This window comes from Poecilia mexicana, unplaced genomic scaffold (genome assembly GCF_051168715.1).
Source record: "Poecilia mexicana isolate PSO_F unplaced genomic scaffold, ASM5116871v1 scaffold_5, whole genome shotgun sequence".
NCBI lineage: Eukaryota > Metazoa > Chordata > Actinopteri > Cyprinodontiformes > Poeciliidae > Poecilia > Poecilia mexicana.
Genome location: NW_028263374.1, coordinates 16,743,691 through 16,771,587, shown reverse-complemented (window position 1 = coordinate 16,771,587; position 27,897 = coordinate 16,743,691). Strand labels below are relative to the sequence as shown.

The 27,897-nt window shown below is 37.6% G+C and overlaps 2 protein-coding genes across 4 annotated transcripts; one reads left to right on the top strand and one right to left on the bottom strand.

Moving 5' to 3' along the window:
• Nucleotides 1-137: 137 nt before the first annotated feature.
• LOC106914926 (translocator protein-like) lies at nt 138-4,089 on the bottom strand. 3 transcript variants are annotated; one of them, XM_014982141.2, is made up of 4 exons: nt 4,069-4,089; nt 2,036-2,211; nt 1,113-1,251; nt 138-1,004 (listed from the first exon to the last, which is right to left on the bottom strand). In XM_014982141.2, the coding sequence occupies exons 2-4, from the start codon at nt 2,206-2,208 to the stop codon at nt 834-836; spliced, it is 483 nt and encodes a 160-aa protein (XP_014837627.2). In that variant the 5' UTR covers nt 2,209-2,211; nt 4,069-4,089; the 3' UTR covers nt 138-833. The 3 variants fall into 3 exon arrangements, with proteins under 3 accessions (XP_014837627.2, XP_014837625.2, XP_014837623.2); XM_014982139.2 differs by lacking the exon at nt 4,069-4,089 and adding an exon at nt 3,920-4,062; XM_014982137.2 differs by lacking the exon at nt 4,069-4,089 and adding an exon at nt 3,803-3,933.
• Nucleotides 4,090-6,179: 2,090 nt separating this feature from the next.
• On the top strand, nt 6,180-18,941 carry frs3 (fibroblast growth factor receptor substrate 3). The gene is made up of 5 exons (XM_088005658.1): nt 6,180-10,172; nt 11,195-11,381; nt 12,571-12,732; nt 14,734-14,852; nt 14,926-18,941. Exons 1-5 carry the CDS (start codon nt 10,023-10,025, stop codon nt 16,222-16,224), a joined length of 1,917 nt encoding a protein of 638 aa, XP_087861784.1. The 5' UTR covers nt 6,180-10,022; the 3' UTR covers nt 16,225-18,941.
• The last annotated feature ends 8,956 nt before the right edge of the window (nt 18,942-27,897 follow it).

The window sequence follows — 27,897 nt, the reverse complement described above, 5'->3', positions numbered from 1 at the left end:
AGGGGTGAAAGCTCTTCAAAAGACAAGGGAAGTGCATTTATTTTCTATTTAAGAAGTTTTCTCCTGGATAACAGGCTATACACAAACATCAGGGGATGTAATTTTTTTCAACAAATAAAATTGGTCCACTTGTAAACTTTATGTGGCACGGTTTTATTCAATAATTCATGACTGAAAAGAGTACAGAGATGAGACAAAAGCCTTTTAGCAAATGTCTCTTGTCCAGGCACTTCAGTTTATTAAATTTTTCTGGGGCTAAAAAACAAAAAGCACAAGTTGCTGGTCAAGAGTATTACCAGAAGAAACTTTGCAGAAACAAACATGTAAATTACACAGAAAGAAGAGCATTCCAAAGCAGTTACAACGTAGCCTGTTAGATACAAGGTTTCTGTTACTCAATAATTTTGGACATTCGTAGTTTAAGTTCAAATTAGCCTACACATTACTCAAAATAAAAACGATCTGATTTAATTAGATAGCTTCTAAGAAATTTACAAAGTTTCTAAGCTGCTCCTGTGTGTGTGTGAAGGTGAGTGTGACCTGTCCTTGGTGTATCCTGTCCTGTGCCCAGTGACAGAACAGGATTAAATAAGTAAATAAAATTGATTAACAGCTGGAGGTACATAGTTAATTTTCTCAATAATACCATAATAATAGTTTTTAGAAGCTGACTACCTCATAGCTGCCCTTACCACACAGAAAAAACCCCCATCAATCATTGCTTTTAGAATCAGAGTATCATGTAATTTGGTAGAAAAAACTAATTATTTTTTAGGTTACACATGCTGATTTGTTGTACAGGAATGACCTAGAAAAATACTGTAAACTGTACTCTACTCTTTTTTATCAGGGTTGTCTCTCCATATACAGTAACGGATGGCGGTGGTGTAACACATCCAAGCCAGATATGGCGCTAAGAGCAGAGAGGCGGTGCGGTTAATGGGATACCAAGACAACATGGTGGCTCCAATCGCCCCATCCAGAAGCACAATCTCAATTAGACCCTAAAATGTGAACATAAAACACATTTAATCAGACAATTTGCAATAGTAAAATTCACTTCTAGAATTTTAAAATAACACTAAAAGAGACCTCTACGTTTTAAAGCCTACCCATTTTTGGCTGTGTGCACCGAAGAAAAGAGGAACTGATGCCCAATTCAGAGCGAGCTGCAGCCCATAAAGTCCCATCGGAACCACTGCATCCTCAGTGAAACCCCCAAGCTCTTTCCAAATTAGGTAGGATCCATACCTGCATGGAAAAATACAAATAAAATAATAATAATAATAATAATAATAATAATAATAATAATAATAATAATAATGGACAAAAGAGAAGATTTTTCTTTCTTCATAAGTGAGTACAGCACAAAAGAAAAATATTTTTTAAAACCTAAAGAAGGAAAATGTTCCTTGGAGCCAAAGTGGTAGCAGCTGCATCTGCAAATAGACTCAAAAGTCTAATTATTTTCCATGGCAATATTATATTAATAGCATTATAATTGTTGAATCCAAAATATTTTGCTTGGTATCGCTATTAATTGCTAAACAGTAAAGATAAAATATTACTAGAGATTACAGTTTCATCAGCTATTACAACAATTAGTTTGATGCAATGTTTTTTTTTATTTTCAATACTTATGTATTTTTAGGTTCAAAATATATTGTTTCAAAAGCAGAAAGGAAAGAAAACAGTAAAATCTCAGATGTTACACTGAAAAATACATTTACAAAGTATATTCAGTTTTGAAATACTAAACCATCCATGCATTCATCAGTATATTCAAGTTTGAAAATCCACCTACATGCACTCTGCAACACTTTTTATTTTTGTTCCTCCTTAGCATGTGTAAAAATAACTTGTACTGCAGGAATGATAACAGAGCAATAAAGCCATACACTTACACTGAGAGCTGACGATATATCAGCTCCTGGTCCTGCGCTTTTCATTTTGAAAACATGAAAACAATTCCTGAATTAAGTACGAAAAGGACAGGTTCTCTTTAAGGCTGAACTTAATGTTGTGTATAATTTACCCCATCCCTGTGTAAAGACTCGTCCACACCACAGGGAACGCTCCGTTCGGTGGGCACCATGAGGGTTTCTTCAGGCTTGCGTACCAGGTGTAGACCTCCCTGCGTCTGATGAAGCCACCAAGAATCCCTCCGACGTGGGGCAGGGCCGTGAACCCAATCATTGGCAGAGACATGGTCTGAAACAAGACCAGATGAGTTTATGACTGATTCCGATAAAGAAAGGTCGCAGGAATTATACAATACGGTGAAAAGTATTTGCTCCCAGACAAATATCTTCAGATTTTTTTTTCTTTTTTTGTCACAACTTTCACATTAACAAGAACATTTTATTATCACTCAACTAATGCGACTAAATACAAAAGTAGTTGTTAAAGGGTGATTTCACTTATTAAGGGAAAAAACTAATCTTGTCCCATGTAAAAAGAAAAACAAAGTAATTGCACAAGAATTCAGTTCAATTCAGCCACACAGCAGGATTTTTGAGCATGAATGGCCAGAGGTTATACCACAACATCATGTCCAAACTTCAACTAGGCTTCTCTGAAACCCTAATTTTGTCTAGTTTTTCAGTCATGAAAATCACTTGTTGTGATGTGTTTGAATCATTATCCTGCTGCAAATCCAAGGGTGTATACATGGGCTAAAGACCATGAACTCCATCTGAACTTTTTTTTAAATTTTTTTACTAAGAACAGAATTCATGGTTTCTAAAATAGCAAAGTATCCCCAGATGTTTACACAATCACCTGCTAGTTTGCATGTTATTGTGATGTTCTTTTTCTGAAATGCATCAGAGGTCAGTACTGCTGCAATGTAGAAGGAAGGTTGAGAGTTTCAATTCTGGTCATTCAGGATGGAGTCTGCATGTTCTCTCTGTGCATGTGTGGGGTCTCTCTGGGTAGTTGTCCTCTCACAGTTCCAAAACATGTGGTTGTGAGGAGTGTGTATGTGCACAGCTGTTTGTTCTGGGTGTCTCTATGTTGCCGTGTGACAGAACAGCGACCTGTCCAGATTATGCTTTATGCAGCATCTAACCGGATGAACTCTGCTTTTTGCATTTACTCTGTTTATGTTTATCAGATGTTATGATTATCAATGATCTGAAACATTTAATTATGGGGGGTACTGTCTATGTCACATTTAATTGTGACATAAAGCATCCCTTTAAATATAAGTAAGAAAGAAGGGAAGTAAAATAAATGTTTTTTCTAAGTATGTCCATGTTTGTTTGTTTGTTTGGTTTTTTTTTACAAAAAATACATTTCTGGCTGAATTAGCACAAATATGAATGTATCAATTTAGTCACTGTTCATCAGACAGTCTGGATAGGGGAACTTTTTCTGTGACAACTAGCTTTTGCAGGGTTAGTAAAAAGTAAAGTAAAAGTAGGTGTCCATTTCCTGATCTAAGGGAGATCATATCTATCTATAGAGAATATCATATTCTTCTTGAAAAACGGCCCAATAACATAATCTTATTGTGCGTGTTTTTGTTTTTGTCTTATTCTTATTTTACCTTTACAGAACATGCAAATCACCGTGTAATCAAATTTAGATCCGCTATGCTGACATAAATGTCATTACAGTAACGTTTTTTTCCTGCGCAGTAGAGTTTTACAGAGCATATAAAACAAATAAAGCACGTGACTAATAAAACATTCTGTTAAGACAATTTATATTCTAACCTCATTTAACTCGAAAGTGGTCGAGAGAGATGACTAAAACCATTTTAAAGTGGCCTCGAAATTCAGAGCAATTTGTGTCTTACCGTCAGCGTGCCTGAGCTCAACAAGCAAGTAACTAGTAATGTAAGAAAGCTGTATGCAGTCGTTTACGTAAACTGTGTGGTTTCTGAAGGTGAAGGCTATTGTCCGACACTCCCTACCTTACAGAACGTAGGGAGAAAGAAGGCAAACAGCGTAACGTCACCACGTTCTGATCAACTATTGGCTGCAAAAACAAAACCTAACGTACAGTTGTTAAAATAATAAGCGTATTCAATAACTCCGAAATTGTCCACGGGTCAAACAGTACCTTTCCGTGTTCTGATGCTAATTTAAAATTGCCTAATCACGTCTGTTGTATTATATTTATTTATTTATTTGCTGAGATTACAAAACGTTTAAGATGGCTCCCCACCTCTGCACCACAAAGAGACTTTTTGTGCCCCGTTCAATTAACCTCGGAAAAACCTAAATCTGGGAACATCATCACGCTCTGTTTAAAAAGGCTTTATAGAGAGGTCAATTAATACATTAGCCGAAGAAGGTATAACTACTTCAACATATTTTTATTTTATATTTTAATGTAAGTAAGTTACCATCCAAAAAAGTACAAAACTAAGAGTAAAAACGCATTTCATAAGAAGTCTAGGAGAATATCTGATTTAATATTTCAATATGATGCAATCAAACAGACAAAAATACAATTATGTGTAAATTCTGGTATTTTAAAGACTAAAGCACAGCAGACAAAGCTCGTTTACAAACAAGAAGTCTCACTTCAATATATTTAGGTATGTTTCTGTGTCTGATGCATTTTTAGTTAAAACATGTTTGTTCTTCATTCAGTGATGCATCCAGAAATTTCACTCAAGCAAAAGTAGCAATACTTTCTGATATTACTATAATTAATATTATTTTAGTAATGTAAAGTAAAAATATAAATGATGGCACTGTAAAACAACTAGATGTCCATGTTTTCCATACAGTTGCTCTAGCAAACAAGCCTCGTTAACAGTCTGCACCAGAATAAATGAATTGAATCAATGAATCAATTTAGTTGTTTTTAGTGTTTATAGCTCTAGTGCTATAGCATTAAGCAAACTTGCTAGGTAGTCAAGTCATTTGTATAGCACATCATAAGGCACTTCAAAGTGCTTTACTTAATAATAAAAATACAATTAGCAAAAGAACAAAAACGAAACATAACGACAGAAAAGAGAAGTCATGAAAAGTTCAAATACAGGTCAGAATAAATCTATTTTCCAATATAAATTAAAGGCAGCTCAAAACAAAACCAAGTTTAGCCTTGATTTAGTTCAGCAGTTATGCAGTTTTCTGGAAGTTTGTTCAAAAATAGAGGAGCATAAAAAACTGAATGCTGCTTTAAAGTGTTTGGTTCTGGTTCTGGGGATTGTTATGGTTATGCAAGCGTGCAGCAGTGTGAATGTAAGTAGTTAAAAGGGATGGAGAAAGGACACAGAATCATACATCCATTTTCCAGCTACACGTACAAAATCAGTCCCTTTTTATTCCGAGTGACTAGGCAGAGCACTATTAGCAAAACACTAGAGTTCTTTGCAATTAATACATTCAAATATAATCTAAGAAACTGCAAAGTCTCTTAGATTAGATATATGTGGCTGATGTAATGAGATGCAAAAACTGGGAACTCTCAGAAATCACTGTGCGACCCTGTAAGTGCAAATAAATACAGAGCTGTGAAGAAATAACCTCTCATTTACAGGTTTCTTATGTTTTTGAATTTTGTCAAACTTCATTGACTCAAAACATTGGACACATTTTTACATCAAGTAAAGATAACTTGAGGAAATACAAAAAGTAGTTTTTAAATGCTGATTTTATCTAATACAGTAAAAAAGCAAATGTTTCGAATAACCGGCAAGGAGTCTTTCGCATCTCTGCTTAATAATTTTAAGTCACTTTTCTTAGCAGGATTGTTTCAATTCAGCCTCCATTTGAGGCATTTTGAACATGAGCGTCCTTCTTCAACCAGATCTAAGCTGTTCTTTGACTAGGCTACAGCACAACCTTTTTCTTAAGTTCATTCAGAGATGGACTTCATATGTGCTTTGTATCATCGTCTTGCTGCATAAGTCAAGTGTGGGTGGCCATTCTTCTCCCAGTCCAGACAAAGGAGAGGTGTGTGGAAAAAAATGCATGACACAAAAAAAAAAAAAAACATTTCCACTGGAAAGTTATGCAGGTTTTCTGCTTGTAAAGTAAGACAATGTGTAAAAGTGAACGAGAAGACTGTAGTTTTTGTTTTTTATCCTACAAAACTTCATGCATTGATTCCAGCTCATTATTTTGCTTTTGATTTGTTTTCTATTGTCTGTTCTATTTGCATTCCACACTATTGTCAATAATTAGTATTTTTAATGCACAAATACACATGGAGATTTTGGACATTTTTAAATGAACCTACTCAGTTACTCAATCTTGTTTATTTTCTATAATTATGCAGTAAGAATGTTGGAATGGTGTCATTATAAGACACTTAATTCTGTTTTTATACATTTGACGTTCTGTATTTATATGAATCAGTTTGCTGTTGTTGCACAGAAACTTCCCCACTGAGGGACAATAAAGAATATTTCTATTTCCTATTTTTACTCTACATCCCAATTTCTTCAAGAAAAAAAAAAACAACCTCCATCTTATTCACAAACAACAACTTGCTAGTGTGCATGCATAAAAAAAAGTCAGGGATGCTCCAGAGTTCCCAGTCCACTCGTTGAACTATGAGCCCCTCCTCCAAGACACACCTTTTCCTCCGTGGTCCTCCGGCGTTTCTTACCTTCTTTCCGCTCCTCTCAGCGTCGTTGTCTGGCTGTGAACTCTCACCCCAGCTGCTTGGGAAATGTCACACAGGCAGGGAGGCCCGTGCTGCAGTAGGGGGGGCGTAATAGGAAGGAAAAAATAACATTTTCTCTGTTCTCAGCGCATCATTCAGCAGAGACTCTGCCGTGCAAGAGTGCCACATCCCGCTACCAACCACCATCAGCAGCAGCAGCCGCCGCCGATAACGCACCGCAGTCTCGCTGCTCGTTTCGCATTAAACCTGATATATATTAATAAAAAAAAAAATAATAAAAAAACCGTGGCAGACATGTGAGTAGCAACCCATCGCTGTCGTTCTCCACTTTCCCGTTGCCTGGTGTGTGTTATTGCTATTGTAGCCTCAGCAGCAGCAGCAGCAGCAGCAGCAGCGGCGGTCAGTGAGCCGTGTGGTGGCTCATTCTGCTGGGCTTGAATCTGCTCATTCAGAGGAGGGGGAAGGGGGGCGTTCTTTAAATTATTACATGGAAAAAGATGGTTCCGATTCGGGCTGGCTAATTGGATCAGAAAGGTTGTGATTTTTTTTCCTTCTCTCCATCATTGTATTCTTTTCAGCAGATTCCCCTGGCTGTGCCTGTGTGTTGGATGTGTAGCTTTAGCTGATTAGCCTGCTCGCAGTGAGTGAATGCAGCTGTGTGTCTCCAGTCAGATGTGGAGGCCCAGGTTAGAGCAGGAGCATAGTGCGGTGCTGCTGATGTAGGCTACAATGATAACAGTAATATTAATACTAACATGTAAAGCGACAACAGAGATTATACGTGTGAATGTTTGTTTGATCAGCTGCCAAACTCAGCTGCTGGTTGATGGATTTTTTTTTATTTTTTATTTATTATTATTATCCTGCCTGACCTGAGGAAGCATAGCTGGACTGGGAACTCTCAGAACTCACTGTACGACCCTAATCGCAGGATTTTTCCTGCTGTATTTTTGCTTCTTTCGGGATTTTCGAGCTTTTGTCAGATTATTCTTGACTTACACTGATCAAAACCTGGTTCATTAGTGCATAATTTATATGAGCAGATGCACTGTATGGAGTTGAAGCTAATATTAAGGAAAATAAATGATTGAAAAAGCAGATAGTACTCTGAGATCCTCTGGTTTGTAATGATGCTGGGACTTCTGCTATTATGTGGTCAAGCTCGGATACTATCATGCATTTTTTATTTGAGAATTACATTTTTAAGAGTTGTTTTTGAGTTATTCTAACACAACTTTAACTGCTTGTGTAGTAATCAGGTCTTTATATACAGTTAGATCCGTCACAAGATCTATGAAACTTGGATTTTAGAAAAATAAAGGATAGAATGTCGTACACTAAAGGAAAATGCTTTAAAGTGCTGTTTGTAAACATTGGTACTGCTATCCCATTGGTAAAAATAATAGTGCTTTTCTTTTCGGCATTTTAACTAGACCCAGTGTAAGAACCATGATTCCGCCTGAATGTAAAGTTTTCTGCAGTTTAAGAAAGCGGTGCAATTGCCTTTTAGTTAGTAGGTCAAAGATTATTATTTGCATGTTTGTTTTACAGATCTGCCAAAAAAAGTTATTTTTTTTGTTCATATTTATCACATTTATTTAAATTTAAATTGTATTATTATTATTATTATTATTATTATTTGTAGTTTTTAACTTCAATCAAATGTTTTAGGTACTCTAGGTTGCTGTTTTGCTTCCATCACATATAAGCAGCTGCTGCTGGTTATATGAAATATAATCTAATGTACTATTCCTACAAATTATGAAACACGAGGCTGAAATTAGTTCTAGATTTTCAGAGTGTGGTATAAAACCATATCATTACTTTTTTTTTTCTTTTTTTTTTGGCGTCTGGACTTACTCGGACAAAATTTAGGACTTCTTAATATTTAAGGTGCAGAATGTGAATTTAAACGTGTTTTTTTTTTTTTCATTCATGTTGTAAATAAAAAAGCTCCCAAGTAGCATTTCTAGTGCCTTGTAAATCCTTTTACCAATTCTCTGTCTGATAACCTCACATCTTGTTCAACCTGAATTTATTATTGGCCTAGAAGTTCAAAAAGTAGTAAAATTGATTTCTAATGGGCAACTCTTCTGACAGTAAGTAAAAGAAACAAAACAATCAAAAACCAAAATGAATGGATTAATGATGAATTATTAGATTTTTGTTGACATTTTCTCATACTGGTTTATTTTTCTTAAAATTTTTCTTTTTCTTGACGCTTAATTTGCTACATGGATTTGGACACATCTACTTTAGCCAAGCTGTATACCTAAATAATGTTTAAGTGCCCATTATGCTAAATAGCAGACATATTTGCTATCCTACCTGGGAAGAGTTACACTAGGAGCATTGCCAAGTGTTATTGGTGGGGTAATTGCATAGTCTGCATTTATTAGCTTTTAATAAGGGAAACATTCTTCAGATACTATGGACTCCTTCCAGTGTTATTTAGTCTGAGTATCATGATTATCTGACCAGACGTTTACATAGACTTATTGTGTTTTTAAACTCTTCTTAAGGCCCGAATTGATTTTTGTTTGGGATTGTTGTCCAGTTGGAGGGTTCTTTTTTTTTTTTTTTTCCAACTTTCAATCTTTTGAAACAAACTATCACTCTCAGATGAAGATAATTTGGTTAGGATGTTCAAGGAAAAAAAGCACCAACAACTGGAAGATGCTAGAACGCCAGTGTCCACGGCGATGGTTTCAAGTTGCCACAGATTGAGAGGCAAACTTGTTCAAAGCTAACAGCCACAAGCTGAAAAAGTTGACAAACAAAATTTCTCCAGAGAAATTGCTTTTGGTTAGAGGAAACTATTATTGAGCTTTCTATCCAAAATGACAGTAAAGATGAGGCTTTCAAATCTACAAACACTGTTGTCAACCAGGGTGGTCAGAGCGTTATGGTGTGGGGCTATTTTGCTTCCTGTGGCGTGGATACAATGCAAATTACACCCAAATTCTTCAAATTCACTTGTAATTAAGATATTAATTGTTGAATTTTAGACATAATTTACTGTTCCAACAGAAAAAGATCCTAAAAAAAATAAAAAATCAATGTTGCAGTCTGTTTATTTGTTCCACCTAGAGGAAAAAAAAAACATTTAAAATATGTTGTTAGAAGTGTAAAATGACTTGTAGTCATTTTGATTGATTGAATGCATGTAAATTTATAACCACATCTGTAAATCTATTCCCTGAATCTCAGTGTCTTGGTCCCCGTCTTTGTTTCAGGGGACAGAGCCGTCATCCTCTCTCGAAGATGTCCACGCAGGAGGCTTACTGGCTCGTGAAGCAGCTGCCCAGTAGAAGATCCTGGGATTGAGACGTGAATCCCTTTACACCGATGGCCTGGACTGAGTAAGAAACTTGAGGCCAAATGTGTGACGGGGCACATTATTTTGTCTCTGTTGTCCATTTGTATGCATGTGCAGCTTAAAGCTGATGAATTTGAGAAGGCCTGCTCGTAAACTTTCACTGTCGACAGGTTTCAGCTGGCCTGCTGAAGCTATGGGGAGCTGCTGGAGCTGTCTGTACAGAGACCCCATCCGAGACAACCATCTCACCAAATTTAAGGTCTCCGTTTTAAAACTTTTAGGATGCAAATCCTTTGCTGTGCTGTTATTGCAGTTCTGGCCCATGTTGTTGGACGTAGCCAGCCTCTAAAACCTCTAGTCCTGTATATGTTTTTTCTCCATTTCTGTGAAATTCTTATTTTTATTAACCTTTATTTCACCAGGAAAATCCCACTGAGATTAAAAATAGTTTTTACGCAAGAATTTTGGGCAAGACTGACAGCAGCACACAGTTTACAGAACATTCACAGCTAAATAGAAAAAGTTAACAAATGAACTAGATTCCTAAATTAAATCTTTTATAGACAAATGATTTCTTCTCCAAATCAACCTGTTATCACATGTTTTTCTATCCCTGGTCCCATAAAGATGGATCAGAAAACTAGAACTTCTGGTTTTTTTTTTGTTTTTTTTGTAGAAAAAAAGTTTTTGTCAAAACTTCTTGACTTTCCACACGTGTTGAACAGCTTGTCATTTTATTTCTTCTGCATTTAAATGAATTATTAAAACAAGTATTTAAAAAAAGCTTTAACACCACAGAACAATAGATGTAATACTTAACAGCATGAAATGAGACACTGATTATAATCTTGTTTTTTGTATCAAAAATGTGCCAAAGTTTTATTTATTTATTTTTTTTCAGTTTTTTTTTATACATCTGAACTGAAACTGGGTCGGTAAACACATCAACTTACTACATGCACTTTATTCTGAGTTTAGTAACAATCAAATTAATCAAGGAGAAAACTGTTTGATTTCAGTTATTGGCTGATGGATTGATGCATCTTTAATTATGACACATAAAAGATAATTTTTTTTTTTTTGCATCAAACAAGAATGGAATAATTTTCTTAAGAGGCAAGGAAGAAAAAAAAAAGAAAAACCTTGCAACACGCTTGCATAAATGCAATCTAAAAAAACATGCTTAGTGTATACCATTGTTGTATTTATTATTTTTTTTCATGCTTTATTTTTGTTGTTTCCATACGTCTCGTGATGTTATTGTGTTTCACCGTCTTTCAGGTCATCAATGTTGATGATGAAGGCAACGAGCTCGGCTCTGGGATCATGGAGCTCACCCAGACTGAGCTCATTCTTCACACACGCAAAAGAGACGCCATCCGGTGGCCATACCTCTGCCTGCGACGCTACGGCTACGACTCCAACCTGTTTTCCTTTGAGAGCGGCCGCCGCTGTCAGACAGGGCAGGGTGGGCAGCACTTTCTCAGTTTTTATGTATAGTATGGTATTATTGTTGACCGCAAGATGTTTCTGTAATGTAACAGTGAGCTATATATATATATATATATATATATATATATATATATATATATATATATATATATATATATATATATATATGTAGGTAACACTTTATTTGAAAGGGGGTGAATAAGACTGACATGACACTGTCATAAACATGACATAACACCTGTTATGAACCTCAATAAGCCTTCATGAATATTTATGACTGTTGTCATAAAGCGTCATTCGGTAAATTATGACACTTTTAATACAAAGTTGACATTATTCAAAATGTCTTTGTTATGACAGCTTGACATTAACCAAGAAATCATTACTGTTTAAACTTTACCTTTAATAACATAAAGTTACCTCATTTTTAAAGTGCAATCAGTAATACTTTTATAAAAAAAATTACATCAGTAATGATTTCTTGGTTAATGTCAAGTTGTCATAACAAAGACATTTTGAATAATGTCAACTTTGTATTAAAAGTGTCATAATTTACCGAATGATGCTTTATGACAACAGTCATAAATATTCATGAAGGCTTATTCATGTTCATGACAGGTGTTATGTCATGTTTATGACAGTGTCATGTCAGTCTTATTCACCCCCCTTCAAATAAAGTATTACCGTATAGGTATTTCTCTCTAGTTGTAGAGATAGGTCTTTTCAGATGACCAATATATTTTTTTAACTATTTGAACACACAACAGCATTGCTGAATTTCATGTACTCTTGTCTTTCCCATTTTGAGGAGTTGTTAAGAGTAATTACTCTTTGTAAATGGATAAAAATGTTCCAGTGTAATTTATTTTCTAAGGTTGTTTTTCAATGTGCCATTAATACATTTTAATGTATTTTGCATAAGTGCTAGGCATGTCAATGATCTTGAAGGGCAATAAATGAGTTTTTTGGTGTTTCTCTTGCAAAATTGTTGCTGTACTGCTGGTCTATTAATGGTTATGGGTCATCTAGACTCAACGGGGTTAATGTGCAGAATTGTTGGCCTGTTGTTTTTAATGTAATTTTCTCCCTCTTCATTTTGCGTGAACCTCTGAGGCCATATAAATAAACTTACCATGCTATGCCTGGACCTTGTTTTATCCCTTAAATTCCTCTTACATGCCATGTTTTGTTTGTGTTTAAACCAGGAATCTTTGCATTCAAGTGTTCCCGGGCTGAAGAGATCTTCAACCTGCTCCAGGAGCTGATGCAATGCAACAGCATCAATGTGGTGGAGGAGTCAATGATGATGAGTCGAAGTGGCCACACGCCAGAGATGGACATGTCTCGGACACCACAGACTCCCAACAGTGAGTCACACCTGCTCATGCAATGCCTTCCAAACTTGCATGCAGCAATGCATTGATATGATTTCTGCAAGCTTCAATCAATTTAAAATTTAAGAGTTGAATGATTTACAAAAAAACAAAAAAAAAAACAAGGTTATCCTTCCTAACAAGCATCTCATATTTAAGTGATTGAAACAGGTTAAATATACATTTATTCACATAGATTTGTCCTTGACACCTTAAAATGCAATGCAGAAGGCTTAGTAGTGATTATTGTAGACAACTACTGTAGTCCCTACTTTTAAGCTAAACAAAGCTTGTTAAATCTTCACTTTTTCCACAACAAAGTATCTGGACAACCAACAATAACCTTTTTTCAAATCTTAATTCCAAGCAAAAATGTGTTCATTTTTATGCACTCAATATTCGGTTCTCCTCCTCTTCCTTGAATCATTGTGTCAATGCAGCCCATCTCACGGAGATGCCATGATCGCCTGCTGAGCTGCAATGGAAGCCCAGATTACTTTGTCACCTGCCTTGTTGGGTCTGGTGATTCTCTGTGGGGTTCAAGGTCAGGGGCATTTACTGGCCAATCAAGAACATTGAGTCAGCTTTTGTTGCCTTTGGCAGTGTGGGCAAGCGCCACGACCTGCTGGAAAATGAAATCAGCATCTTCATACAGCATGTCAACAGAGGGAAGCATGAAGTGCTCTAGAAGTCTCTGGTAGACGGCTGCATTGATTGTGGACTTCAGAAAATACAGTGTACCAGCAGATGATATGTCACCCCAAACCATCACAGTAATGACACAATGGACTTCAAGCAATGTAGATTCTGTGCCGCTCTTCCTGAAGTCTACTCCTTGTGAAGCTTCCACAAATTCTTGAATAGATTTTGCTTGACAATCTTCTCAAGACTGCAGTTTTCCCTGTTGCTGGTACAACTTTTTTCTTTCCACTTTTTTTTTTATTGACATACTTGGATAAGCCATGGTGTCCAGTAAGGGCAGGTGTCCTGTCACTTTTAGACGCGTTTCTGTTCCAACAGAGCTAATTGAAATGGTTAAACTAACTCTTCTATATGCCATAAAGTTCTTCAGATGCCTGTTAATGAACCATCATTTAATTCAAGTGTGTTGACCCCGGGAAAGAACTAAAACATGCGGGAGACCAGCCCTTGAGGATTCACTTTGGAAACCCCTGATTTAGAAGCTGCTCCTCTACTGCCCTCAAGTGGTGAAAGAAAGAAACCACAAGTTTTTATGCTCTTTAAATCAGACATCTTCTGCATTACTAATTTATAGTTTTCTTAAAGTCAATTTACTGTAATTTTCACAGTTTCTTTTCACCTTCTCAGAATTAATCTTTGTGGTGAAATCTTCTTCAGTAGTTCAGAATTTCTGTAGGTTTCACTAACTTAAATTTAAAACATTTTAAGACCTTTTAGGGACCATTACCATTACCTGTAACTCCACAGAAATGTATTAACTTTGTCCAGCCAAGTGGCGAAAAATTTGTGCTTACCTATGATGGATGCAAAACAGCTAGCTAGCTAAGAGTATGCAAGTAGTGATATACTGGTAGCCTCAATGCTTGGCAAGTGACAAAAAATAATGCTTAGAATATATTTTAGATTAAGTAGTCCTGCCAAGACAACATTTAAGACCTGTGATTAATATATCAAAGACCAACTTAGTTTTTCAAAAATGAATTTAATACATTTTAAGGCCTTAATTTTGGGTGCATTAGTTTAAAGCTTTTTAAAGATTCACAAACACCCTGTATCTCCCCAACTCCCTTCCCACATTTAGAATGTTTTCATTAATATCAACACAATTATTATATTATTATATATCTTTTTTTTCTCTTTTTTTTTTTTTTACAAATGCAGTCAAATGCCTTAAGTGCTTGTTGAAATAACCATCCATTTTAAGTACTGTAAAGAAAATAATAAATCTAGCCAAATATTTTGAGTTGATTGACTGTCACCTTCCTGGTTTCTCTTGGTCTGTATTGTCTATAGCTCCAGCTTTTCCCGTCCAGTCATTTCCAAACGGATATCCAGGTTATCCCATCAGAGGGGATTCCTCCCAACCATCTCTTGATGACCATGGACACAGCCTCATGGCTTTGGAAGACCAGGTAAGTCCTGTTTGCACCTCATAGCATATTTCCTTTGAATCCCAAGCTCGAACCTGTCTGTATTTCCCAACAGACTCACACCTATGTGAATACTGTGAGTATGGACGGAGATCTTTCCATGCGCCACTGTGTGCACTCTCTGCCTGAGGTGCGGCCTAGCGCTTTGCCCGAAACGACACGTGGAGCCATGCCGGTCGGAGGCCAAGGGAACCCACAGTCCAACATGAGATGCTGTCCGCTTGAGGAGCGCAAAGACCCCCAGGTGTTCCTACAGCCGTCCTCGCAGGAGGTCAAGTTCATGTTGGGGCCCACTCCAGCTCAGCGCCATCTCATGGAGAGGGAGAGGCTCGGGCACAATCCTCACAACCTTCAGCCAGCAGAGGGTGCTACAGGTTCAGAGACGGAGGGGGACGAGCCTGGGATGCACTTGTGCAACTCCCACTCCTATCACCATTTCCATCACCACATGCACCGGCATCCGAGCCACGAGCACCCAGACAGCTCCCAGAGCGGCGAGCTCACCTACGAGAACATCAACGGCCTGCGGAGCGGCCGAAAGCAGCGCCTGAGCCCCAGCAGCGTGTCGCAGTCTGTGGGCTCGAGCAGCAGCAGCAGCACTGGGGATAGCCACTCACACTCACTGTTGCACTCACATGGCCACGGCCCTTCATCCCTGCCGCCTCAGGGCTACGCCTGTGAGAGGGGCATGGGCGGAGGCCACCGCCGGACAGCTCTTCTCAACTACGAAAACCTGCCCTCACTGCCACCTGTGTGGGAGTACAGTGCTTTGCAGCGGGACGATGAGCAGGAGGAGGACGATGAAGATCAAGATGAGGACGAATATGAAGAAGAGGAGGATGACTTTGACGAGTACGAGTTCTCAGAAGGCCCAGGAACGCCCAACGGGTACCACCAGGACAGTCGGGGTATCCACCGAGACGCCCTTCAGAACTATGTCAACACAGAGCAGGTGCAGCCGCCCCGGCTCCGGCACCCCTGCCCCCCGCATCCTCGGGCGTGTCGACCAGACAGCGCGGGGCGAATATTTAGCTTTGATTTCCGAAGGCGATCACGTTCAGGGGTCGGAGGTTGCGAGCACGGTCACATGCCTCCATCGCGGCAGCTGAATTACATCCAGGTGGACCTGGAGGAAGAACCTCCCCGCCAAGCCCTTGGCAGCGGGGGTGGCCAGCCACAGCACCAGCGCCTACCACCCAAACAATGTGGCCCGCCGGTACCCAGACGCAGCGAGTGCTACGCCGTAATTGACCTGAAGAAGACCGCTGCCATGTCCAACCTGCAGAAAGCGCTGCCCAGGGATGATGGGACTTCCAGAAAGACTCGCCACAACAGCACAGACCTGCCTCTGTAAATGAAGTTCAGACTGGAGACAGATGAAGGCCTCATCCTCATGTTAGCACACTGGACCCTTCACTGTCATCCATCCATTCAAGCGTGGGCTGTCTAAAACAGTACAGGTACCTAATTAGAGACTCAGTGAAAGTGAATTGTGAATGGAAGTGAGGAAAGTCTGAGGAGAATTTGAAGTTATCTTTATTTGTCAAACATCAGGTTAAAACTTTCTTAAGAGCATCAAGTTTCATATAAATGTACGAAGGCAGTGCCTTGCAGAAGTACTCGTGTCTCTTAAAGTTTTTCACAATTTGAAATCTTGTTTGAACACAAACTTAAATGCCTTTTTGGAGGGATTTTATGTGATACACCAACACAAAGTAATACCCAACTGTGAAGGGAGTAAAAATTGGTATTTTTTTGACAGGTTTAAAAGATTTACAGCCTCTAACAGGCTTTCTTCCAGGTTTGAACTGGAACTAGCTCCATCCATCTTCTTATCAACTCTGACCAGCTTTGCTGGTCCTACTAAGGAAAACTGTCTCCACAGCATGATGGTGCCACCACTCTGTTTCACAGTGAGGATGATGTTTTCAGGTTGATATAATTTTTTTATATAGACCAGAAATTTCAATTTTGATCTCATTTGTCCAGATCAGCCTATTCCAAATATTTGCTGTGTCCCTCACATGCGTTGAGTTTAGAACTTCTTGTGGCTTAATTATTGCAAAGATTCCAGAAATCACAAATTTGTGGTGGGCATGACTCCTCATCATGTGGGCAGATCTTCCCACCTCAGCTGAGGATCACTGCAGCGCCTCTACATCCACAGGAGTAAAGTCATGTTTATACTGAGACAAAATGAGTCACAGGTGAAAAGTATTGATTGATTAGATGACTTTGGAAGTCGGTTAGTTGCACTGAACTTTACTACCATTGTGCTGGTCTGTCTCATAAAATCCCAATGACATGCATTGATTGGTTCAGGTATGACAAAGTGTTTTGCAAGACGCTGTATTCTTCTAAATATGATGCTTTATGCTTCGCTGTTGTCCAACAGAGGTCTTCATTTTTGGTGGAAGAAGTCATTGCCATACGGCATTATCAAGTTAGATATTACTTGCATTTCATTCATGTTTTTTTTTTTTTAACATGTAATATTCTAAACATCAGAGATGCAACCGTCATCAGAGAGGAACCATTGATGGCATGAAGGCAGGTCAACGGTTTCCTTTCTGACCGGTGTTCATACCTCATCACAAGCACTTAAGTCTAATGTTGTGGCTCGTATGTTTATTACTGTATGCCTAAAAAGCATTTTGCACACAATCCTATGGAATTGTATCGAATCATATTGTAGAAGCCGTCTTAACCGAGCAGAGTTTGAAAGGGGGGGGAAACAGGATAAAAAGAAAAGATTGGGAGATTTGGAGAGCGGTAATGATGGTAAACGTAGCACACGTGGAGTAAATCAAGTTTGGCTCTCTGCTGTTGGCATGCAGAAATCAAAACCGTAGCATATCATCCTCAGTCACATCTCCTGCATATCATTCCTGACGCAAGGGAGGGTGGGTCCATGCCAGTCACGTTGCACTTTTGACTTTAGGCCACTTTGTCACCACTGCAGCCACAGGTTGGGTCCTTTTTGCCACAAAAATGGGGGCCAAAGGGACACTGTTCGACATCAGCTTCAATAGTTTAATAAAGTGTTCTCGGTTAGAGACGTTGACGACCTCAAACAGTGGCATTAAGCTGTAACCTCATGGGAACTGAGCTAAATCTATGATTTGTCAGTTATCAGGGCTGTTTTAAAGGGAGTTTAAGCATGTTGCAAAGTCATAAAGTTGCTTTTTTTTAAAGTTATTTATAAACCGTCTCAAATATTTATTTATTTATAACATATTTATTTAATCATTTAAAAAAAAGTGTAATTTATTTTTCCTCCATACAATGACCAGCGTTTTGTAGTCCAGTAGGTAATCTGGAGACCAAAGTTTCACCTCAAATTATCACTGGACTCTGGTGTATTACTGTTATTAATATGCTTAAGTATATTTTTGAAAAAAAAAAAAAGAAAAAGAATGACTGTATTTATATTTTAAGTGCCAAATTGTAATTGCTACCAGTAGGAAGAATTAAAAAGTAAAATGTGCCATAGGGATTTTTTATGGGGAAATTGGGGGGAGAGATGAGGCACAAAGTGAAAATGGGTGAAGAGGGGTACAAATAAATACAACAATCCAGTTTTTTGAAAGTTTTTCAAATTAAAATAATAAAAACCACACATTCCACCTCATCCACATCAATAGCCATGCTAAAGGGAAACATGAGAAGGATAATCTTTTAGTCTGATAATCACTGTTCTGGTGGATTTTTGCTGCTACTTGTACATACTAACAGTAGCCCATATAAGCTACAGGTACATGTCAAAATGAGAAAAATAATGTGATGTCAGACTTTTTACCATGTTGTCAATAGGAATAGTGTCGTCGTCGTCTTCTGGTTTTATTTGTGGGCGGCAGGAATGTCACGGCTCATTTCAGAGGGGGTCAGTGTGGTCAAAACTTCGTTCCATGCAGACAGATTTATCCTGAACTGACTGAAAGAAAACGCAAGGGAATCACAGGCATCCATCTTTATTCTGATTGCTCATATTAGCTTTGCGTGTAAAGCTGATGGAAAGAGAGATGTTTTTAGATTTACGCTTGTGGAATCATTGGAAGGCAGATTCACTGTGGCGTTCTTCTTCTTCTTCTTTTGTTTTTTATTGGCGGCTGGCATCCAACTTAAGGTGCATTTACCGCCACCTACCAGACTGGAGTGTGGTCATCAGAGATCTCAGAGGGAATTACATCCACCTCAATGATGTGTAGGATGTGCAAATTCACATCCTAACACACTCATTAATACCTGAATTAATGCATGAGCATGCACTGGCATACACACAAATACTTGTTCATATCCTAAATACGACTCATTAACCCAGTGTTATTTAAGAACCTAAATAAGAGATTTCTAACATAACTTGATTTATTATCTAATAGACTAATCATAGACAGTCCTATATTCTTTCTGCTTAGTAACGACTTTAAAATCTGACGTTCCTCTGAGTATTTATCACATTCTAACAAGACATGCTCCACTGTTTCCACCTGATTGCAATAATTACAAGCCCCATTTTCATGCTTTCCTATTTTAAAGAGCGAACTATTAAGTCCAGAATGTCCAATTCTAAGTCGAGACATAACTACTTCCTCTTTCCGCCTTCCACTCAGATAATTACTATCTCCCACACTCTTTTGAATTGTATATAGTTGTCTCCCATTATCATGGTTATCCCATATCTCCTGCCAAATCTTAATAATTTCTTTTTGAATAATAGATTTACCCTCATTTTTACTCAAAGGGATATTCAGATGAACAATATCTGATCTCAAGGCCTGCTTAGCTAAAATATCTACTTCCTCATTTCCTTCTATACCTACATGAGCAGGAATCCAGACAAATTGAACCAAGCATTTATTGTTATGAAGATAAAGTAATAATTGATATATTCTTAATATCAAATCTAATCTGCTAGATTTACCAGATTTAATACTTAATAATGCTGCTTGACTATCTGATGCTATGATAAATGTACTTACTTCCCTAGTATCATTATCAAGCAACCATTCTAAGGCCAATATGATGGCTGATAATTCAACTGTAAAAACAGCTAAATGGTCAGCTGTTCTCCTCTTAATCAAGACTTTATGGTGTGGGATATTCACTGCTGCTCCAGTTCTACCACTATTTGGATCTTTAGATCCATCTGTATATATAATTATGTTGTCTTTATATCTTTCAAAATATCTATTAACTACAACCCATTCTGGAGTCTTTCCCTTTTTAAGAATTTCATTTAATTGAAGATCAACTTCTGGAGTTAAAAATAACCATGGAGGAATTTCAGATTGAGGAACTGTAGCACTATACTGGAGCATAGTTAAACCAAGCTGTTTTGCCTTTATTTCCCCAATCCATCCAAAACTATTACAATTTAATTTATGATGTTCCCAACATTCCTTCAGCACCATCTTAGTTGGATGATCACCCTTATGTCCTTGTAGGTTCACCCAGTACATGTACATTAATTTCAACCTTCTTAATCTTAAAGGAAGCTCACCAGTTTCTACTTGTAAAGCAGCTAAAGACGATGTTCTGAAAGCTCCACAACAAATCCTCAATGCTTGTGTTTGCTCACTATCAAGTTTTCTCAAATGACTGTCAGCAGCTGCCATATATGCTATACTCCCATAATCCATAATAGATCTCATGAGCGCCTGATAAACTCCCAACAGTGCACTTCTTGAAGCTCCCCATTCCTGTCCTGAGAGACATCTTAACAAATTATTCACTTTTTTACATTTATTTTGAACTGATTCTATTTGATGTTTCCAAGTTAAGCTTTCATCAAAGATGACACCTAAAAACTTCACTGTTTTCACTTGTTCAAGTTTATGTTTATAAAGATTCAACGTAACTTCCTTATGTCTTCTATAAAAGCAAATTACTTGAGTCTTTGCAATTGACATCCTAAAACCCCATTTATTAGCCCAACCTTCCACTTTCAAAATGGCAGCCTGCATCTTTTTCTGTAAATAAACCAGATTATGTCCCCGAATCCATAGAGCACCATCATCTGCAAATAAAGATTTACCTATACTACTATCTATCTCATCAAAAATGTCATTAATCATAATATTAAAGAGAATTGGGCTACACACACTACCTTGTGGAGTACCATTCTCAACAGCATATCTAGAAGAGAAATTCGCTCCTACCCGAACTTCTATTTCTCTACCAAACAAAAAATCCAAAATCCAATTATAAATCTTACCTCCTATACCAATTTTCCCTAATTTAATCAATAATCCTTCTTTCCATAACATATCATATGCCTTCTCAATGTCAAAGAACACAGCTATCACTAACTCTCTATTCGCTTGAGCTTTTCTTACTTCTGACTCTAGACACAGAACTGCATCCATCGTATTTCTCCCTTTACGAAAACCACTCTGGAATGGACAAAATTTATTTTTACTCTCAATAAAATAATAAAGCCTATCTGTAACAATCCTCTCCATTATTTTCCCTAATTGAGATGTAAGAGCTATAGGTCTATAATTTGATGGGTCTTTTGCATTTTTACCAGGTTTTAAGATGGGAATTATAACTGACTGTTTCCATTCTGCCGGAATTCTCCCAGTCATCCAAATCAGATTAAACAATTTTAATATAACAGTAAGAGATGAATATTTAAAATGTTTGAGCATTACATAACACACTCCATCCTTCCCCGGAGTTGATTGCTTAACATTATTAATAGCTTTTTCTAACTCATACATAGAAAAAGGCATATCTAAATCCTGGTTTGAGACTTCTCTCCTAGTAGTAACTCCTGGATTTCCATCCAATAAATCTAATTTATTACTTTTCATTTCTTCAGATAAATTTTCTGAACTATTCACCTTAATTAACGTTACTGCTAATAAGTCAGCTTTTTCTTTATTACTAACCGCCATTTTCCCATTTAATTCTAAAACAGGTAAGGAAAACCTCTTTTTAACACCATTCATTTTCTTAATAACTCTCCATACCTCTGACAGTTTGGTCTCTCTTCCAATGGAATTACAGTACTGCCTCCAACAAGCCTTCTTAGCTTCTCTAATAGTCTTCCTAACTATAGCTTGTGCTTTCTTATATTGAATTAATGCCTCAAAGGTATGACATCTTCTTACCAATTTAAAAGCTTTATTTCTTCCCCTTATAGCAATACTACATTGCTCATTCCACCATGGAGTAGACTTTTTATTTCCTCTTCCCTTTGATTTAGGAATTGAACTTTCAGCTGCATTAATAATAACAGACTTAATCTTTGAATAACACATCTCCACATCACAAAACAAATTCTCATCCAGTTTATTAAATTGACTATCAACTAAATTTTTAAATAACTCCCAATTAGCGTTACTTAACTTCCATCTTGGAATCTGTCCTTCCTCTTCTTTTATCACTTCAGAACCAACTGAAACTAGAATAGGAAAATGATCACTGCCCATTGGAGAATCACTCATCACCTCCCAAGAAGTAATTCCAGCTAATGTATTTGAAACCAATGTTAGATCTAAAACACTCTTTAAATTCCTACAGCAATCATATCTAGTAGTGCTGCCATCATTAAGGCAAACCAGAGAATGTAACTCAAGAAATTCTTCAACAGTCAATCCATTTGCATCTGTATTAAGACTCCCCCATAAAATATTATGAGAATTGAAATCACCACACCATACAGTCTTACCTACATTTTGATCATTTACTTCATTGAGATTCTGAATGGACAACTTCTTGTTAGCATTATAAAAATTTATCACCGACATTTGGTCATTTTCTATCCAAATCTTAATAACTATTGATTCATAATTTTTCCCTATTGATTCCACTTTATATCTTATACTGTCTAGTAAAAAAGTTGCTACTCCCCCTCCTTGTCTTTCTTTTCTATCATTCCTAATTGATGTATACCCAGAGATTTTGAAATCCAGATGAGGCTTAAGCCAGGTTTCTTGAATGCAAATCAGGTGAGGTTTAACTGTCAAATCTGAAATATATTTCTTAAACTCTAGACCATTACTAATAAGACTTCTTGCATTCCACTGGAAAATAATTAACATAACGAAGAGGGGCCACCACTGCATGATTGAGGTTGAGAAGATTGCGTCTCATTTAATTTTTCCTTTATTGATTCCCAATTAACATTTTTACAATCAAGATACTTTTGGGCTGCCTTCACTATTATTTGAATTTTTTCCGTTTTCCTTTGTGTTTGAGCAGTGCAGTTAACAACTTCTACCATGAACAATACAAAATCCTCCTTTGTCATGAGTAAAGTGTCACCTTTAATCTTAGAGCATTCTGAACAATTAGATCCTTCTTTTCCTCCTCCAGACACTTTCTTTGGGTATAATATTGGTTGAACAGGAACTTTTTTCGTTGCTTCCGCATAAGTAATGCCAGTAGTGACTTTGATTTTCTGAACTTCCTCAGCTCTTTTACTAACTATGCATCCCCTAAATCCTGAACTATGCCCACCTCCACAATTACAACATTTCAGCGGAGCCCCTTCCTCACATTTCCCATACTCATGATCCCCAGCACATCTCCCACATTTCTGTTTCCCCTTACACACTGCCGCGACATGTCCAAATTTCTGGCATTTAAAGCACCGCAGCGGCGGAGGAATAAATGGTCGGACATCATAGCTCATATATCCCACAAACACTTTATCTGGCAGACTGTTCTCTTCAAATTTTAACATGATAGAAAAACTATCACTCCTCTCTCCATTTTTATTTCTTTTCAATCGTTTGGCTTCCACCACTTTCCCTCCTGAAACATTAGACTTGATCTCATCAATTGGCACATCAGGTGGAATCCCCGAAATGACTCCGCATACATACTTCTTGTCATCCAAAAGTCTTCCTCTCACATTCTCACCAAGGATTCTTTTTATATTCAGCGCCCTTTCTTTTTGTTTAATATCATTACAGATAATCAATAACGATCCATCTCTTAATATTTTAACAAATTTCACCTTTCCAACCAGTGAATTGATTTCTTTTGTCAGCTTTATTGGATTCCACTTCCCAAAGGACACACCCTCTTTGACAAACTTCAGAACTATTTTAAATTCTGACATCTTAACAGTTTCTCCTTCAGCCTCAGAAACAGATGATTCTATTTGTTGTCTTGATTTTTTCCGTTTATGCTTAGCTTTTTGAATATGCCAAGGTCCTTCATTTTCCACATCATCAGCACCCTCTTCCATTTCCGCAAAATCACTACCTGACACATTTCCCTCTGACATCCTTCCAACCATTCACAGTCTGGTCGTGCCTTTTCCGCCTTTGCTCCCAATCCGTGTTGCCGTCAAGTCTTCCCCTCAATGCCTACTCAATGCGAATCCAAACTTTTTCCCTGTGTGCACCTGGAACAAGAGGTTCTCACTGTGGCGTTTAACTCAAGGTGATCTTTTTGTCCTTCAGCCAGAGTGTTAATTTGAAACAGGTGCAGACTCTCAACTTCTGACAGGGAGTTGTTTTTGGCCTCATAGACTGCTATAGGCATTAGACCAGTGTTTCTCAACCCTGGTTCTCACCGCCCCCCTGCTCTGCATGTTTTAGATGTGCCTCTATTCCAGAGCAGCTGATTCAAATGATTGCATGACCATCAAGTACTGCAGAAGCCTGTTAATCACCCAGAGATACAATTCAGCTGTGTGGCAGAAGGGAAATACCTAAAACATGCAGGACAGGGGGGAGGTGAGGACCAGGGTTGAGAAACACTGTGCTAGACAAAGGAAAACACTGCAGATCACCATGTTAGTAAAACATATGTTTTATTTCCCCCCAAAAAAGATTTGAAATACTTTAGTCATGGAAAAAATATATCTGTATTTCAGTGATTGTGTCTTTCTCCACATGGTACGTAAAATTCAGATTTTATCTGTGTGTCTATCAGTTAAAGAGGGGGTATTTTGAAAAATCCTCTTGAAACTTTATATAGTTTTCTGTTATTCTCTCAACAAAATAATACTCGGTGGACCTGGGCGTTTGCTGAGGCCGTCATAGGAACTTCCTCTCAGTCCCAGCACAGAACAAGTGTAAACAACATAATGGAGGAGCATTGTTGTGAAGATGTCTTGAAGGCAGCGTGTCGGAAAGAGCAGGAGCTTAGGAGACGTAGGCCCACCTTCGAGGCTTCAAATTGCTTCGTCAAATTTATTTTAAGTCATGTTGATGTATGCAGCATTTTCATAACAGCTGGAAGAAAGATGGTTATTCGATAGTTGTATAAAATGGCGCAGGGTGTTAGTAAAGGACATAATACCCCTTCTTTAACATTTTCCCCCACCGCTACGGTGTACGTTTTAGGACAGATTTTATCCTGACGCAGACTTTATTTCCAAGACCTTTTCGTCTGAAGACGTTTTTGTTGAGACTTTTTATTCTGATGCCTTTCAGTCATACGTCTGATGGGATTTTTGTCTATGATCTGACATCTGAGGCTGTTTGCTGTAATGTGTGAAGATGTTTTCCTGAGACCTGAGGATGTACCTAAAATGCACACTGCACACCGCAGCAGAAGCTTCAAATAACCACATCAGAAGTTGAGAGCTTGTGTTTTATTTTTGTACTGGATAAAAAAAAAGACATCTTGAAGACAACATTGATGGCTGAAGCATTGATGCACAGAGGGATGTTTACATTTTTTGCAATAATAGGACTATTATTGTTTTACGGATCTAAATTGGAACGACACGTGAAGTGTGAAATCGGTAGCTTGTAGAGCCGTAAGCTATATGTGTGTGTGTTCGCCTTCGAGGAGCAGATGTAGAAAATTTACCAAAAAAAAAAAATGTTTTCTTTCTCGCTGAGAGTGCTTGTAGTAGATTATCTCGTGTAACAACTTTTAAAGCAGCGGTGTTTAATCTTACAAAAATCAGCAGGTGATCTATGTGTATTTCTGACATGTGGTTTTGAAGTCATTAAAAATAACTGTGGTAACTAACTTTTGTTATTAAATAATAATCTCACCCAGTTTGTTTTAAAGCATCAGCACCAGCTTCTCTTGTGTTCATGGGCCAACAATCGGAAGAAATGGGAACATGACGTGAACATCCTCCAGGTCTTTCTGCTGCCAAGCCTTTATGTGATCGTATTCCTCTTGAGGTCAAGCGAAGTGCAGCTCCGAGCTCAGAGCTGGATTCACGTCCATGCTGTCTCAAGGCTTTCATAACTGTTGAGTGTTGATGCTTGAGGCGCCGTTTCACACAGGTGTTAAAGATGCTGAGTGCCAGTTAAAATTAGGTTCTTTTTGTAATCTGGGGGGCAAGTAGCTACATGTTACTTGCCCCCCAGATGGGATGGATGATAAATTCGTCCCATAAATAGTTTTGACAAACTGGATTTACAGAAGAAAGAAGCTGAAGTTAAAAAAAAAGGGCTTGCTCTGTTTTTGCTGTGTAAAATGTGATTGCGTCCATGTACCTTGTGTTTATTTTTTATTTTTATTTGCATTGTGCCTTGCATTCTCACACTGGTTTAACATTTTTGCTGGAAGTGAAGCTATTGTTTTGTTTTGTTTTTTAAAGGTGCCTGTTGGAAGTTTGGAGATATAACGAGGCTTAAAGGAAAATATTTTCAATTTCAGGTTCTGAAAATAATGTGCCAACATCTGATTTGCATATCGCTGCTTTTACGAGATTTTCACTGAAAGAATGTTTGAATCAGTTGCTTAAATTATAATCTCTGTTCAGATTTGGAGAAGTATGTTGCCACTCACTTGTCTTTGCTTTATTCCATGGTCTAAAAACTTTTTTTCTTCCAGAAAACTTTTGTCACAGAGGCCACAATATAAAAAAAAAAAACATAAATACTCTTTTCTTGTTTTTATGTACAGCAGATCCCAAAATTCTACATACAAGATAAAAGTATTAAAGGAAAACCTATATAAACATCTGGTTGCTACACACTTAACATATCATTTAGAGCTTTAGCATATTTCCTTTGGGACAAAATAACTCACAGTTTTGTCCAGGACATTACAGGTGGTTCTAAAATGTAGAACATGGTCGATGCTTGTTAGTTTCAGTTGCTCCTTCAGTTTTGCCCGGTGTCTCTGTAGATGAGACCCCTGACCAATTGGAGTCTCATCTCTTTGGTGGTTTTGAGGAAACACCCAGTTTTTCCAGTGCCCCCCTCCCTATGCTTTCTCCAATTGTCAGCAGTGGCTCCCTTCATTGTATGCATATTGTGCTGAGATTTTTTTTTTTTTTTTTTTTACAATCTTCCTGGTTGCTGCCTTTGTATAGTGAGATTATTGTGACCTCATGTAACCTTTATGCAAATAGGATGCAAATATTAAAGTTTTGCAAGGACAGATGAACTTCTCTATAATTAAAAACAAATGTGAACTCAAGACCGTCAAAACTGAATCAAAAGCTGCTTCGACGAATTATTAGTTCACAGATTTGCACCCTTTTGCGTCAAGTTAATGGCAGCTTTCTGGTTTTATATTCTATCCTCTAAAACATGTTCTACTTCAACCTGGATTTATATCATATGTGAAAAAGATTAAACATATTTCAAAAAGGATTTCTTTACGTAAAGAAATACTTTGTTGTTTGGGCAACAAAGTAAAAAAAAAAAACTGCCATTTTTAAATGGGTGTGTAGTAGGGATTATCCAAATATTGAAGCCAGATTTGTCCCACTGTTCATGATTCCCCTCAGAGTTTGTTTAAAAAAAAGCTTTGTGTAGAGTATGACCACAAGTCTAACGACTTTTCAGGTGTTGTTTAAAGCTTACCAACATCTCGACTAGCTCTGCTCTCTGTTGAAAACATGTCTGCTCCTGTCCATGGGTGTCAACAGGGAATGCCTGGCATCGTGCCTGTGAAAATTTAACAGAAAATGTCAACACTTTAACGGCTTCAGTTTGAAAAAACAAATCTTACGTGATCCACTTGCATGTGGATCTGTTTCCTGCATGACATTTTCACAAACTTGTGGTTTCCCTTTGCTCCCCATTGATACAGAGCTGTGGGAAAACATTTGTCCCCATTAACAAGGCAGTAAACAGGATCATTGCCA